This window comes from Aplidium turbinatum, chromosome 2 (genome assembly GCF_918807975.1).
Source record: "Aplidium turbinatum chromosome 2, kaAplTurb1.1, whole genome shotgun sequence".
Taxonomy (NCBI): Eukaryota; Metazoa; Chordata; class Ascidiacea; order Aplousobranchia; family Polyclinidae; genus Aplidium; species Aplidium turbinatum.
In genome coordinates this window covers 32,867,158-32,884,287 of record NC_137473.1, presented here as the reverse complement: position 1 = coordinate 32,884,287, position 17,130 = coordinate 32,867,158, and the positions used below count along the sequence as shown (strand labels likewise).

General features: G+C 37.4%; 1 protein-coding gene across 1 annotated transcript in view; it reads left to right on the top strand.

Moving 5' to 3' along the window:
- LOC145764785 (segment polarity protein dishevelled homolog DVL-3-like) overlaps positions 1-16,720 on the top strand; it is a 33,045-nt gene extending 16,325 nt beyond the window's left edge. Inside the window, exons 4-16 of the mRNA XM_082576459.1 lie at positions 766-827; positions 1,271-1,388; positions 6,061-6,157; positions 6,539-6,611; positions 6,940-7,027; positions 8,548-8,676; positions 9,050-9,180; positions 9,379-9,456; positions 9,750-9,878; positions 10,320-10,502; positions 10,783-11,040; positions 11,490-11,716; positions 13,454-16,720. Of these exons, the coding sequence (XP_082432585.1) occupies positions 766-827; positions 1,271-1,388; positions 6,061-6,157; positions 6,539-6,611; positions 6,940-7,027; positions 8,548-8,676; positions 9,050-9,180; positions 9,379-9,456; positions 9,750-9,878; positions 10,320-10,502; positions 10,783-11,040; positions 11,490-11,716; positions 13,454-13,642 (1,762 nt within the window). The 3' untranslated portion in view covers positions 13,643-16,720. The remainder of the gene's footprint in view (positions 1-765; positions 828-1,270; positions 1,389-6,060; positions 6,158-6,538; positions 6,612-6,939; positions 7,028-8,547; positions 8,677-9,049; positions 9,181-9,378; positions 9,457-9,749; positions 9,879-10,319; positions 10,503-10,782; positions 11,041-11,489; positions 11,717-13,453) is intronic.
- Positions 16,721-17,130: the final 410 nt, after the last annotated feature.

Sequence of the window (17,130 nt, the reverse complement as noted above, 5' to 3'; positions counted from 1 at the left end):
GTGTTTTGAGCTCAATCTGTTGATGAAATGTCAAAACAATCTGAGATGGTGGGTTAACTGGCTGGGACAGCTGACAAATAATGACCCGCAATCAAGTGAAATATTTTTGTGTGTTCTGCATAAAGCGGTTATTATAAAGAAATAACATCATCGATTCATCACTCATCAGTGACTGCAACATCTTCGGCCTACATAATGGAGTGGAAGGTTTGCGTGTCTTGGATGATGAAACCAAAGACTGGCTGCTCTCTAGCAGCCTTCCAGTATAGTCCGGGAACATCGTGAATTTGGAGTGGTAAAATAATAGACCCTCACTCCTCAGCCCCAGACGGATAAAGAGATGCAACCTAGCTACTTTTCTGACACGATTTTGAAATTCTTTGGGTATAAGCCCTTCCCCGACACATGACTTGTCTTCAATGCCGGTCTTCACTGCAACAAAGCCTGTAATGCTGGCAATAGCAAAAAAGTTGTGCAATATGCCTTTCTGTATCAATCACAGGCATCTTATTAGAGTGCCATTCAAGCCATAGCCACAATTTTTCAAGTTATTTTCAAGCTGTTGCTGAGATTTGTCAAAACAAAGCTACAAATTATTTTTGTTGCTTATTTGTCATAAAAAGTTAGTTTTTCAACATTGTTTTTCTAGCTTCTGAATCATGATGTAACGATGTTGATGTAGTCAGTCACAGTGTCAAGTGTTTGTAATATTATCCTTGCCAGAGAGTTGGATTTTCTTTTATATGCATACTATTTGTTTTTAAGGTCTAATGGCATTGGAATGGGAAATGGTGTTGAGACTGAATCTATAGCTTCAAGTCACAAAGGTAAAATATCCAGCCTGGTTTTTGTGAATTGTAAACTTCATTATCTTAAAACAATTATATGTTCACGGCTCTGTTAGCAACTTTTCATCCTGAGCACATATCTGATTCGGACACTTATTGGTTTGTTTGAATTTCGATACAAAGATTGTTTTTCTTGTCTTGTTGAAATTTTTTCAAATTTTAAACCACCAAACACATCCTCACTGCTGGAACATGACAAACGAAATTCCATATGTGCTATGCTTTTTTAACTCCAAAGCAAAACATGCAAAAATTTATTTTAAAGTTTACCTGATACAAGATACTTTCTTGCGTAAACATACTGATTTTTCACGTTAACTTTCTCCAAGTGTCCAGTGGCCCCCAAGGACATCAGTGACATTTCAAGTAATAACAAAAAGCAACAATTAGACTCAGTTAACGTCTGTGGTTGTAACTTGTAGGAAGACAACCAAGATACAACAGACACATGATGTACGACCAGTATGGCAGCCAGTCAACATTAATGAGCAGTGATCTTTGCTCCACGACATCATGGGACTCCGGAGATGCAACTAGCGAGTAAGTAATTTGGTTTTCACCTAGTTTTTTTTGTATGCTTTTCGAAAAAACGTAAACAAGTAAACACTAGGGTGTTTTTAGCGTAATACGCAAAATTCTAACCATTGTTAGTATTAATGTACAGGGTGGTGTTCATTTCCTTTCAGTAGAAAAATCCTTTTGGCAAATTTTTGTTGAAATCCGTCGACATTTACTACTTGCGCAAGGAAGCTAAAGTTTAGGTTGTTTAGCCTATAATCTAGCAGCGGAATATAAGCAATTACCGGTACTTGTAGGCTACGTCACTTCACAGAACAAATAAAGCATTGTTACGTCACAATTGCAACACCTCGTAAAACTACAAAAATTACACTGTCAAGTCTGTTGTGTTGTTGCATTTATTTCAGTTTACTAACAGTTTGCGGTTGTACAATGGCTATGACAAGGTCTAAAAATAAAATTTGGCTGGTTGGTAGCAGTTCAGGTCATTTCAGCGCTGTAAAATTACCATCGAGGGGAGAAGTGCTTCAAGTTTAGTTTGATTTTCATTGTAAAAAGGTTTTGATTGGAAAAGTAGTGTCAAGAACACAGTATCTTTGCTTTTGCCTATTTGGAGTCGAGCACGAATTCCAACACCAGTCCTCGAATTTAGCGGCGGCACACGGCAATTGCCGTGGTAAATGCCGCCGCAAACGTCATAATGGCCATTCTGCTACGGCAATAAAAATGCCGTCGCAAGATGAGCATTTAATTCGGACAAAAATTGTTCAAAATTTCTTCCTGTTTGATTTACTCGCAGCAAGAGTTTAATCAGCAGAAACACCGCACCAAGACCTCACCTCGGACTATTTTACTTGCTGTGAACACTCACGCAGTCTAGGAAATTACCGTATTTTTACTTTGCAAAAACGTTGACGAGGCCAAACGGCAAAAGTTGAAATTGCCTCGGCAATTGCTGCGAACGTTAATTATGAAAAAGTTGCACCAAAGCACGTTAAACGAGAAGAGAAAAAAATAATCGAATAGTCTATCACGACCGCACGGTTTGATTTGTTGTGATGTAATAATACCAAAAGTAGCGATAAAGCGATCAACGCGATACGCACGCTGCTACGGTGATTCACGTTATAACTCATTGGGGGGGAGGGAAAGTAAGTTAATTTTGGGTTGATTCAACGTTCGAGTCAGCACAAATCGATTTAATTTTCCCGGCGAGTAGAGTTATATCGCGTAACAACAATGCCCAATAAGAAATTTACGTTTGTTTTACATTAATTCGACATCTAGCGACGTTAAATTATCATGAAATAACATTAATTGCTCAATCAGGTACCGATAACAAATCAATAGCTCCCTGCGAGAAGATTGCCTCGATTTACGTTACAGTAGGCTACACTAACATAATTTCGGCACAATTAGGATACTGCGAGCAACACAAAGTCTGTTGGATAAAGAACTAGTCAGAATCGGAATCATCGGAGGATGAGGTTGTCGCGTCGTCACTGGAATACTTGAAGACGCAAAACTGCCCGTTCATGAACGCGCGATGCCATATGATCGGAAGCATTACTTTCCTTTACTGCCGAAGAACCATTTATCCAATTTTGTACCACTTTTTATATTCGCAACGACAGCGGTCAAAAATAAGCATTCGATGAAAGAATAACTTTTGCGTAACAATTAAGCCAGTATTTATAAGGTTGCAAACTTTTTCCAGTTCACAAGAGCATTGTCAGCACATAAAATAGCTTGCCTGATGCTCTGGGCTACCGCCTTGTGACGCACGATGAAGAAGAAGCGCATAAAATTTCGTTTGGTTAAAGCATACGGCAATTGCCGCCGCAATCCAAGGTTTGTTGATTTGGCGACGGCAATGTTTTTGCCGTCGTAGATGGAAGCTAATTTCGAGGGCTGAACACGCCATCAAAACCATGTGATTCATCATCATCATTTCATCATCATCATCATTTTGTTCCTTCCTCGTATGGAGGGTTGGATACAATGCGCCATTGTTCTCGACCATGAGCTGTGCGTACTGCACATTCATAAGTTAATTTTGTCCATTTTGTGATGTTTGTTGTCCAAATCATTCTTGGTCTGCCTTTACTTCTTTTACCATTTATCTTCCCTTCTATTAATGATCTTTGTAATGAATTTTGCCTTATTGTGTGTCCGAAATACTTCAATTTTCTTCTTTTGACTGTTTGTAAGAGCATTTTGCTTGAATTGAATTTGGAGAGTACTTCATCGTTAGTGATCTTTTGTTTCCATGAAATTTTTAACATTTGCCTGTATGTCCAGAGCTCGAAGGCATCGATCCGTTTCTCCATTTTTTGTGACATTGTCCAATGTCCAAGTTTCGGAATTGTATAATAGGGTCGACCAAATATAGCATTTTAATATCCTGAGACGAGTTGATAAATTTAAACGTTGATTGGTTAAAATATTTTTCATTTTTCCAAATGTAGTTCTTGCAATTTCTATCCGTCTAAGAATTTCATGGTCACACCTCCCATCTTCAGTTATTAAATGACCAAGATATGAAAAAGATTTTACTTTTTGTATAATTTCGTTGTCAATTATAATTTGGAGTACTGAAGTGTCTGGTGATTTTGAGATTATCATTGATTTGGTCTTTTTAGAGTTAATTTTCATATTAAATTCTTTACCAATTGAGTTAACATTGTCCAATATTTCTTGAAGATCTTCTTGTGATTCAGCCAACAGAACAGTAGCGTAAATTTGTTATATTCAAGCCACCAACTTTTACTCCTCTCATATCATCAATGGATCGAAAAATCATTTCTATATATAAATTAAAAAGACATGGAGAAAGTACACATCCTTGGCGTACTCCACGCTTGATATCAATTCCTTTAGACAAATCTTTTTCCATGCGAATAAATGCTTTTTGATTCCAGTACAAATTGATAATAAAACGTAAGTCTTTGCCATTCATACCAATATTGGACAAACAATGAATCAGTTTCTCATGGTTAACTCTATCAAATGCTTTCTCATAATCAATAAAACATGCATATACATCTTTATTTACTGCATTGTAACTCTCACAAATTGTTCTGAAGTTAAGTATACCCTCTCGTGTTCCTTTACCAGTTATGAATCCACTTTGAGTCATGCTAACCTCATTCTCAATAGATTTTCGATTTCTTAATAAAATTATTCTCAACAAAATTTTCAGTACATGACTGATCAAACTTAATGTTCTAAAGTCACTGCAGTTCTTTGCTTTGGATTTCTTTGGTAGTCTGACAAAAACAGTTTCATTCATTTCTTTAGGTATAAATCCAGTCATTTGTGATTAATGTGATTAATCATGTGATAAATCAGATGAAAAAATTACACCAGGAATGGCAAAACCTGAAAAAATCTATCAATCGTAAGAGTGCGCTTGAGTTAGTCAAACGGACAGACTTTAAGAAATCATTGGATCACCTATTCGATATAGCACACAGTAATGCTTTGGAAATGATCAACATAGAAGAAGATCGCCAGTTCCTTCTTGCCCAGAGAGAAGAGGGCCGCCTAGGTTCCATGGTTGGCGTTGGTATGGTTCTATGCAGGAGAGACGAGCGAGTGCGAAATAGAGCATTAAAGGAGAGAGAGCGAGTTGAGGCGGAAGCAGTTCGTGTTGCCGAATCTACTAATTTAACCATACTGGAATCCAGTGATTTAGAAATGGATACTCAGCAAGAAGATAATCTCGACAAGTCGGGAGAGGAGCAGAAACAGTACGTTCTGCAGGTAGTGGAGCAATATCGAGGAAAATTTCCCGTAGCCAAAAAAAATTAAAAGCCATGTTTGGATGGTCTAGCTCAGATGTATTTAGACAAGGATATTGTACTCGAGTATGATGCAGTCATTGACATATTTGCCAAGCGCAAACTCTAAGTTTAATGCGATGGCTGTCATTGCGAATCGTCGAGAATATTCAAAAGTATTCGAGGTTGGAAGGACTAACTTATTGTTTATGTTCTGAAGTGTTTGATATCTTTTGTTGGTTCATTGATTGGAACAGTAACTTACTTCCGCGGAATCGCTCTTGATTTAAAGTATGGGGCCGTTCAAATATCATATGACGGTATTTTTGGCGATTCTGGACCGTTACACTGCTGACTGACACAATGTATTGCCCCCCCCCTAATAAGCTTTCTAAATACGCCACTGCTTCTGATCATCTCGGTTATGAGTGAAACACGGTGTAAAGGTTGTTAGAGAGGAATAGTTGCTCTGTTGCTATATTTGCTTTGTTATTCTATAAACGTGCCTGAAATGCGTGCATATTAAAGGCACTGAATAAAGCTGGTTATTTGGTTGCGTGTTGTAAAGTTGCTTGTTTTATTGATTTTGCGAATTTTTCAACCTCCTTGCGCAAGTTGTAAATGTTGAAATAATTTTTTGAAATTTGAAAGACATTGTTTTCTTACCAATTGTAACAACCTGGTGCCCTGTACAAATCAAACTTACGATATGAGAAAATTAAAAACACCCTAGTAAACACGTCTTTGATTTTTGTCCAGCGTGGCTTGGTATTGTTCAAGTTAATGTCGTGTAGTGTCTTTAGTTTGATGGAAAATTTGAATAGCAGCTTTTTTCAACTAACAGCTGGTGGTTTGCAATAAATAGTTGCTCTATGATGCAGTTATAAGAAAGGTTTTGTCCTGTTTTCAAGGTACAGCACTTGCACAGAGATGACGGCTTCTTCAAGGTATAGACGTCCCAAGCGTCACAGATACAAGAAGAAAAGACCCCAACCCGGTTCTGATACTGTGAGTTGGTTTGAAATCTATTCTTTGGTTCTGGAATTACAGCTCTAAGTAATGTTGTTAACTGGTTGTTTCAATAGTTTTGTAACCTTTCCAGGCAGTTTGTTTTAAAGATGTTCTTTTCCAAATTGAATTAAACTAGATGGGAATTTTATTTGAATGGCATAAATAATAGTTGACAGTCATGTCTGTAGTTAAACATCTATGATATAATATTCATTATATTAGCATAATTACCTTGTTGTATGCCTGACACCTTTGCAGTTGTGTGTGTATTACTTTCAACACTGCTCAGTGTTTAGAGATCGTTGTAAATTCGGAGTTGATGTTTCAAGATAGTTCATAATAACAAGCTAAAATCCGATGCAATTTTATTCATTTTAGACGTCAGTTTATTCAAGCAGCATCACAGACTCTTCGTTGTCCCTGAATATTCTCGGAGTCACTTTGAATATGGGTTAGACAGCTTTTTCAACTTTAAAGCTTTGTAGTGGTTTTTGTGTTGTAAAATACTTAACCGACTTAATAGGCATACCAGTTTTATTTTGAAGTGGCTTCTCGTGCTGACATAATGGAGATAGCCGACTGTAAGCGCTCCTTTTTTGTCTCTTAAGTTTTGTTCTTACTGAGTTGTTTGTGTGAGCCACTTGTTTTAGCCATTCCTTCATCATTATTTCCCCTACTCGTTGTTACGCCTCTTAGGTAACGATGATTTGCGCTTTTTAACACCTTTCTGTAGGTAGAAAACATATGAAAATTTTTATAGACTGTTCCAATGTTCACAGAAAAACACAACTTTCTTGGGATTAGCATTGTCGGTCAGAGCAATGATAAAGGAGATGGCGGGATATACATCGGCTCAATCATGAAAGGGTAAGCTGTTGCTGGACTGTGCACACCGTGCAGTAGTGAGTTTTGATACTTGAAAAAAATATCGATATACATTGACGCGATTTGTCGTTAGCATCATACTCGAAGCTATTTTTATAGTCGAGAAATCTTCATTCCAAGCCAGTGAACGTTGCGTTTTTACAGCGTTTCAGCGTCCGCTAGAAAAACTAGACAAACATCAACATTTCTAAACGTTCTGGGATTATTGGCTTCTTTTCTCAGAAGAAAGTGTCTTGAGTACGTTTGTGCTGTAGACGATGCTGTGTCGGAAAAAGTTTAGAATCATAACAATAAGTTTTTTTTTTTTTGCGCTGAATCGAATCCAACTACAGCATGCCAACAAATATTGAATATCTTCCTTCAGATTGAAGACGTTGTCAAGCAAAAATTTTCCTGAACAAAACCTAACATCGACTTTTGAGTCTGAATATAAAATGAATAGATGCGACAAGAGGTTACTTGCTTTATTGGTTCAATCGTCAAATCATCTTTCCATAACTATCGCTTCTTCACAACTGGTTATTAAACCTTAGTTTAAAAACTTGTCTGCTAGCCATGCGCAGTTGGGAGTTTCCACATTGATTCAACGTCTGTGATCGTTGACAAATCGTACGATTTTCGATTGTCCCACAGGCGATTGGCTGGTGTCTGCCACTGGAGAATAAATTGATTTGATAAACTCGTTGATAGACACTACTGTTGATATGACTGGAAGTGCTTAAGTAAATAATTCGGAAATACAAGCCGAAACAAAATGAATGCAGTGTTCATTTTTGTATTTTTTGCATATTTTCAACGTCGTATTTGTTATCAGTTGGGATCTACAAAATCTCACGTGGCTGATTAATTTTAAAAATTACGAGTTTAAGATAACTATCATGCATACTAAAAACACAGTTTCCCAGTGGCAAGATTGTGTGAAAATGGATCGAAATATAATAGATTAGTGCTGCAATGCTTTTATCACTTTTTCCACACTTTTGGTGCAAACATAAATTGTAATATCCATTCGTTGAAACAATGTAGTGATGAGAGGGTTGCGAAAGTTCATACCGTCCAAACTCCAAAGCCAGGAAATCTATAAAGTGTAAATTATATTGATGTATCAGAGGCAGCATCTTGGCCGGAAGCCGGAGCTAAATTAATACAATGCCACCACAATACAATACTTTTATCACAATGACAGAAAAGATTAAATTTAGGCTACCTGTGGTCATGAACTTGACCACAGTTCAGTAAGAGACAAATTGCTGTAATTGGTTAAAATAACTTCATGGTTATGACGTGATACCTACAAACAGTACATTAAGCTTAATCTTCAAGCTTGCACACACCTCCGGTTCTGGGCCAGAGCCACTGTCACCTCCGACCTGGAGCCGGAGTTAAAAAAATTGCCGGAACCGGAGGTTATTCCATCACTGGTAAATTGTTCATCCATTTTCGATGTCTACCGTTACCGGTACGTAATTTCCACCCACGACCATTTGGCTGTTAATACTCAGGGGCGCAGTTGCAGCCGACGGGCGCATTGAGCCAGGAGATATGCTCCTGCAAGTCAACGAAGTCAATTTCGAGAACATGTCAAATGAGGACGCTGTCAGAGAGCTCCGTAACATCGTCCATAAGCCAGGGTAAGTGAAGAGAAATGCCTGATGGTTTCACTGCTTTGTTTTGTAGAATGATGTACTACAACGTAATCGTTGTGGTCTTGTTACGGGCCATTTTAAATCAACATGCTAGTATTTTTTCTGACCTTGTTTGTGTGCGTTTACATGGTTGGTATTGAAAGGTGCATTCAGATCAAATAGAATAATTTCGACATACCACTGTACAGAGTATAAATTGACTAGTATACTTTCTTTTTGGTTTATTGAAACAATGTTCAATTGTCAGAAATATCACTCAATGAATTGTCAGTAATGTATTTAAGTATTGTATCAAATATTATGTTCTTGGTACACTGAAGTGGTTTAGATTTGTTTACTTACTTTTGTTCTTGTGCAGACCTATCACGCTAACCGTGGCGAAATGCTGGGATCCCAGCCCTGAAAGTAACTACTTTTCGATTCCTGAGGATGAGCCCATCCGACCGATCGATCCTGCCACTTGGGCCACTCATATCAATGCTGTTCAGGGTAAGCACGGAGTTGCAAGGTTGTAACACCTGCATGCTTCAAAGCAATTTTAAATTGTCATAAAACATTGAAAAACGAAGTCTTCATTGGAAAAGTATCTGAAATCGCTATTTTTCAAATAAATTTTCAAGATGTTTGGTCTTAAAATGGGATCTATAAAAGTTCTTATTCAAATAGAATTTCTTCTACATTTTTTAGGCAATCTTCAAGGGAGCACTCCTCCTTACATCACCGCCAGCTCGGACACTCTATCCAGTTCTCTTCCAGAATCCGAACGTGAGCATCATCACTGGATTACTTTTTCAGTGATATTTCTCGCGCTGGTGAACCATTCACAGCAAATTTTATGATTTATTACGTTTTTTCATCCAGTTTGTACATTTAAATGACGATGTTACTGCTTTCGATCTCAACTAAAACTCAATCACTATTTCTCAATAAAATGTTTGAGATCAGATTCTCTCGTTGTAAGACTTATCATTTGGTCGTCATACTTTTTCGCATCTGCATTTTATGTAGTCGTGACTACGTAAACTAATGTTAATTGTTCAATGTTCGTATCAAATCAGGTTACGAACAGCCTCTCTCCATTCACACTGACATGGCAGTTGTTATGAAAAGTTTGAAGTCACAAAAAAGTGGAATTGAAGTGAAGACCAGAATGTGGCTCAAGATCACCATACCGGATGCATTCATAGGTTTGCTGAGTGACAACTTTTGCAGTTGTGAAGTGGCTTGTTAAACACTATCACGTATAAGCATGCAGTGAATAATTCATAAGAAATACTGATGGCTGAAATAATAATTTATTGACGTTCAAGTATGTAATTGTTTTTGTTCATATTTCATCGGATATTTCATGAAACGATGTAAAACAATTTTTATTGTTTCCATGTTAATATCGGGCTCTGTTGTGTCCAGTATCCGGCTTGCAACACATGGTGGGAGCTGGTTACACATCATTTTTTCTAACGTAGTCGCTGAGGTTTCTTGTTAAATCTCTTGCAGTTGGCGCAAATGGAATCTTTCAGCACGGCCCGTCGATTAAAACAATATCTCATCCCTGTGTCAGTTCGACACAAAGAGTTGCATCTTTCGAAACAGCAATAGTCTTAAAATTTACTTTTTCACATCTGCAGGATCAGATTTAGTGGATTGGTTGAATCAAAAAGTCGAAGGTTTAGAAGAGCGACGAGACGCGAGAAAATACGCTTCTAGCCTGCTCAAGGTTGGCTACATTCGTCACACTGTAAACAAGGCCACTTTCTCCGAACAATGTTATTACGTGTTTGGAGACTACACTGGAAACAATCTTCATCAAGGTGAAAGCCAACGCTTGATGTTTTAATTCGAAAACCTGATTTCGTCTTCCTTGCAGCGAACTCCATACGAAATTTTAATTGTTGGATTGTACTCGCAGAGGTACAAAACTTTTTGGTAATATCTCGAAGATCGCACTGAAGTCATATACTATAGGGTAATGAATGAATGAATTATTGCTAGTAGGAAAATAAAATCGATTATCGAAGTATCGTGCCTTATTTTACTGTGGTTAATCTACTGTACTTTAATTATATACTTTAAAATTTCATGTCTTAACAGGCATGGCAGCACTGTCTTTGGGCGATTCTAACAGTGATCGTGACTCGGATACTCTTGGACCCTTACCCACTCACGGGGGAAGTACCTCATGGGGTATGCCCCTAGGTGCTTCAAATCACGGCTATTCATCTTTTTCCCAATATAATCCTTACCCCCAAGCTTCCGGGTTAACTGTAGGACCTAGAATTGGGGTAGATGGGTCTGCAAACATGGGCATTGGTCAGCCATCGTATCCAGGACACCAGAGTGATGCTGACAGTAAGTAACTTCCAAGAAAGAACTAGTGATAAAGATAAAAACACATCAATTATTTGTTTCACCAGTCTAAAGTACACAGAATATATGGCTTGTGTGTTGAGAGTGGTGCTCTGCATCTACTCACGACACGCTCATCAACTTCTTGAATTTGGCGGCTCACTTTGGCCAAAACAAACAAAATTTTTCTGATTTACACGAATGAGATTGTTGTGATGAACACAATCATAGATCCTGCACAAACTAAGAACAAGAACTTAATAATGAAAGGATGAGTCACTGCAAAGCAAAATAAATGTAACCAACAAAAAGTATATTGTAACGGCAGTTTTTTTGTGCACCTCAGTTACGGAAAACTGGGTTAGGCTGTTATATTGCAGGGTGTAGCTATGTTTTCAATTGCAGCGAAATTTGCAACCGAAAATTAACGTTATGATTTGTTTCATCAACAGCTGTAAGTCTTCATAGCGCACACGGCCTCGCACATCGTAGCGCCAGTCAGTCGTCCTTGCCTCAACATCAGTTATGTTCCTTTGGAGGAAGTGGAGGATCCGGGAGCGATCAGGCCAGTGAGAGCCGATTCAGTGTCCGAAGCAGCCGATCCGGAGCTGGGTTTTCAGCGGAGAAGCCCAGATCCAGATCAGGAAGCGAGAGAAGTGCAATAACATCTCGATCTGGGGTATGTGTTGTTATTACCCCTCGACCCCTGGCCGGAGGGTGGTTACTGTCACGAGGCTTCTTAAAAGTTAAGAAAATTTTGAAGTTTTGTGCTCACTTTATTAATCCGTTTCTATTCACTTCAAAATCCGTTATGAAGTGTATATTAAAATTTAAAGTACATCGATATTATGACGCAGTGATGTAATGTTGTAATCACATCAAGGTCATTTGTGAGGCTACTGTTCCCCAGTAAAGTTTTTTTTATTTTTTTATCCATGGTTACAGTGTCGCTTAAGTATATAGGCTGCTCCAGCCTTGGCTGTTCAAAGTCGATTTAAAAATCGCATGATTGAATTTCCATGTACAAGTTGACCATTATAATTGACGAGAAATCGTGACTGTTATTTCAAAAGTCCTGATCTCAATAAAGTCTGCTAGAAACTTGGTAAACACCTTCATGTTCAAACCTGTGACTAGCAGACTAAAGAGGATGTAACAATACTGATTATTTCTAGAATGATCTAACTTGACGCCAATACCAAACAGGTATTTCATTGCATGCCACCGCTTGAGCTTGTTGTCATGACAACAACAAAGCAGGTTTATACTCGAACAGTGTTGATCCACCATTATTGCTTTGCCATTACATCATCTGCTCTCATCTGTCGGCACATTTCAATATTCTGTCAATGCCCGCATTGCGGGTAGTTTTGTATTTCTATCTCACACAATCGACCGCTTTCACTGACCTTTTGTGCATGGTTTCTTCATTATTGTGATTGAAACTTAGCTTTTGTTTTAGAAAGCTTAATTTTGGCAGTTTTCTAAGCTTTATATTGGAAGGGTGCAATGCATTGCATCGGGTTTGAACCAAATTGCGACGATTTGCCTGAAATGCGTCATGAAATTGTTGTTAATAACTGTTCGTTGTATAAAAAATGAAAGTTGCTATACACCATTTTACTAACTACTGCAATATGGGAAAATCCTATTGCTCATGGCCTGATATGCACAAACTGGAATGCGATGTTGATCACACTCTTGGCGTTCTTTATTACCAATTCCAGTATACTGTAGTTCATTTCTTAAAAGCAATATGGTCGAAAGGTTTAACCACTCCAGACACGAAGCTGATGACGTGGGAACAAACTCGTGGTTCAACAACTCAAATCAACTCGTGGTTCCTTTTGAAAACTAAATTGTAGTTCAGTCTTCAAATTTTCAGTCTTCAAGTTCAATATTCGATTTAATACTGAAGATGCAGACAAATTAGTTGTCAAAACGTTTGCTGTTCCATCAGTTAAAAAATTGCATTTCCGATTATGCTGGATTGTTTTCTTCAGTTTAAAACAACGAGCGATAGTTTGGCTATAGGAAGTTATTGACTTGGTCTATTATTTCCTTAATCTGGTGCATTGCAAAACTGATTCATTCGCTCATCGACATCACGCCTGGTGCAAGCTTAGTGTGATATGGTTTGTCACACATAATAGCACTTGCTTTTTTAAATTAAAGGAAAAGCTTTAAAAGAATTATAACTTCTCTATTGCATTCTTATCTATATAATAGTTGCTGCTGTTGACCAACGTTGCTAAAACTGATATGAAAAGGAAAATTAGTTATTACCGTAGTCAATTTATGGTCGCTTTGCTTTGATGTGTTTCTGTGAATGGGTTATTGTTCGTCTAAGGAAATGACCAAAACATGTCTACAACAGAAAAAAGCAACTGTTGGAATCTTTTTATTTTATTTTCAGGTACTTGTTCAGCAATCAGGAATTCCATTTGAAGGGCCGTTACCTCCCCATCCAGGCCAAAGACCTTCTAGCCGAAATCAGCAAATCCAGCGTCCTCATAACATGGTTCCGCAAGACATGGGCTACAACTACCACACCTCACAACAAACGGCACAAAATGCTCCTGACTCGTTTGTCAACCCAACGTGAGCCGACAGTAGAAACGGTTGTTTTTGTGTCGTGGTTATAACATTTCTGCAAATGGACTTGAGGATGATATGAAATCGTTTGTTTAACTACTTCGCGAAGGAAGTCTGAACTTGGTTTGAACAGTTGTCAAACTGAAATTTTCTGTAGTTTATAACAAGCTACTGTATATATAACAACTATATTCAGTAGGTTACATCAATTTACAATAATTTTTTTCAGAATACTGCTGTACGTTCGTTTAAGGTAGATTACAAAATACAGTTACTCAGGTTTTTAGTGACCCTTCTAACGATTGGATGATCCAACAGTGAATCATTCGGGGATGCAGAAAATTGACCGATGTTGAATGTTAATTTGTGGGCTATTTTTTCCCTAATGCATCAGCTTCATCAGCTGATTAGAATCACCGATTACCGATCCACAGATGAATTTCGTTTAAACTGATTGGCGATCAACTCATCAGACGATCAGTTTAATCAGCCTCGTGTAAGATCCACTGTTGAAGCATTTAACCATTAAAAGTTAAAAACTGATAAAAGTATCACGTGTACTGGCATTACTGTGGCTTGACAGAAGTTTAGTTTGAATCTTATGCTGCAAATTTGAAGCGTCCACTCTCTCAGTAAATCAGCGTCAGACATACGTTTTTATCATTCAATCAATTTTTTTCAGTTTTAATCATAGATCGTGAATTTTCCACTACTGTCATGCAAATATTTATTAATCGTTAATCAATCACAAGGGTTTCCTGCCCTCCAATCTAGGCTGGAAAGATCTGCTCATACGCTGATGATGAATCACAAGGGCACAATAACCCACACTTGACTTGGAGCCTAGGTCTACAGCTACGTAGGCCATTAGGTCTGGTTGGAATTATCGAAACAAAATATTATGTTTCAACAAAGAGGTTTTTGTCGATATCATATCAAGACAAAAGAAAAACGTGTTGTATTTTCAGTAAATTGAAAACGAAACGAATTATTATTTTTTCAGGTTTACGACTATTAAACACAAATTTTTTTTTCATCAGGAAATTTATTATCAAGGTAAATTCTATTGTGAAAAATTTCGTTTCAATAACAGAAAAAAAATCTTTTCGATCATTCCATCGAGCATTATCAAGCAACTATTATCTGCTTGTAGCCTATCTAGCCAAAAAGATCTATTTTTTTTAAGTCACAAGCTATTATTTGTTAGCTGTGCTTTTGACTTATCACGTTTGATCTCACTACACTAAACAGTGTTTTAAATTTTGGCATCAAAAAAGCTTCAAAGTGCTTAAACATAATTTTCTTCATAAAGGTATGATTTTTGTGTTCGTGTCACTCATACTTTTTGTTTTTCTTTACAAGGACTATGAGACTGACTAAGTATTACATTTCCAACTCGTTGTTACTGCGTTTGTGCGTACATGTTTTATGTTGCTTTGTCTTAGCATCTTAGTGTTGTGTTTGCTGCTTGTTATGACACTCTCCAAGCTGAAAGGTTTTGTTCACTGTTGAACTCCTTCCATGTGACGCTTTGTCTGATGTTAAAGTAATTTTGTACGACTGGGACATATTTTTGTGTCGAAACATTTTTATCATCATTTATCTTAAACTTTTAACGATTCATACCTGAAGATCTGACTGGTAAGTGTTTTAGGGGTTTAAACGGAAATTTGTTTTAGATGCTCAACCATAAATCCAGTAGTCCTATTTCTTCAACGGCAATCGAAACTTTCTTCCTGGAGCCGCATGCAAATGTGGGAAATGTTATCTTGCAAATTTTTGTCAAATTATTATTTGCAAGCAAACGTCGTGACTGGTAGTTCTGAACCGATCCTATATTTTATAGTTTGTCTCGCAGCCCGTTTTGAATGTTGCCGGGTTTAACATTGTTGGTTTGCTTGTCTTTGGTTTGAATGAAATCTAGCCTCTCAACAATTAAAACCAAACACTAATTCTCAGCCGCAAATCCAAGGCGCAGTACCCTTGATGGAAAGTATGAACGAAAAGTTATTTGTGACATCACATTTTCATCATTATATAAATATGACGTCACATAAGTACCGCGTTTGGAATACTGCATTTGCCTTGCGTATGCTATCTGACATCATAAAGGGGTTACATACCTTCACGTCACTGGGGAGTAGTTTCCATGGAACGGTGTTAAATGCTTTTTATCTTACTGTATGATTTTTGTGTTCATGTTACTCAAACTTTTTTGGTTTTGTTTTTATTTCATTGACTATGAGGCTGAATGAAATGTTAAAAAGTCGAACGATTCTTTTAAGAGTCTCCCTCGTTCAATCTTGAACTACTAGCTTATGTTAAAAACATAAAAGTGATCCATTTCTATGTCTTGCTCCCGCCTCAGCATTCCAGTGATAATTTTAGAGGACGCTGCATTGTCACTGGGCTGGGTTTGCATGAAAACCCCAAAGAGCAACACGTGACTGTGAATTGAACGTGATAAAAAAAGCATTTCTTAATCAATTTTGGACACAGTCATTTATATTTTCCATTCATCTAGAAAGGTTGATTAACTGCTTGAAGTTTTATCTTGCAAGTATGCTATGAAGTTGAAGATTGTCTTTTAACCGTGAATGTATTTTTTGTCGTATGAAATTTCGCATTGCAGAACTGATGTTTTTTGTATTTCGTGTAATGGTTTGATTTACGTTTGAGCGTATTGGGTGTGTGCGGCCGACTTAACTGTTGAAAGAGCTGTGCGTATTTCGACGACGAAACCGATTCGATGTTTTCGACATCAAATCGACGGTGTCAATTTGATTCCAATCAGTAAATAGTCCTATTTACGCTACAACATCTGCTGACGATGAATCGCAGAAACAAGAGATCACTTTCCTACTGGAATATGTTCATTGTGTGAGTTGGCCAATGATGCTCAAACCGCAACTACTTATTCGTTACAAAAACTAATGACTTCACCTTTATCTCGAACAATTACTGTACGTAATGATTGTTTTTCATGTATTGACGTTGAAACAGCATATCAAGTTTGTACTTTTTACAATCATACTGCTTCACCGAACAGTGCTGTTACTTTTACCTACTTTTGAATAAAAATTTTCTGAAGGTCTATTTGATTCAGAAATATATCGTAAATAGTATACCCACATGGTTCAAAATAGAAAAATTGCACAAAAATAACTGTAGGATTAAGTTTTGTAATGGGAAGCTGTCTGATGAGATGCTTGGTTTCAAGAATAGCTTACTATCAGGTTTGGCGCCTAACTAAGCTGGATAAATTTTGAAGTGGAGTATTTTTATTTCATCCTGAATGAATGCTTGAGCCAGGGCATTTTGTGAAGTGTGCTCGAGAAAAACGATGCTCTTTTTTATCCGTGATGTCCAAATCGACGCTCTCTCCATGTTTCTTATTAAATATGTTAAGGGGCCTACCCAAAACTTTTAGTGTACGGTAACCATAATAAGCCGAACTTTTAGTGGTTACCATAATATAGTTCATTTGCATCATGTTTT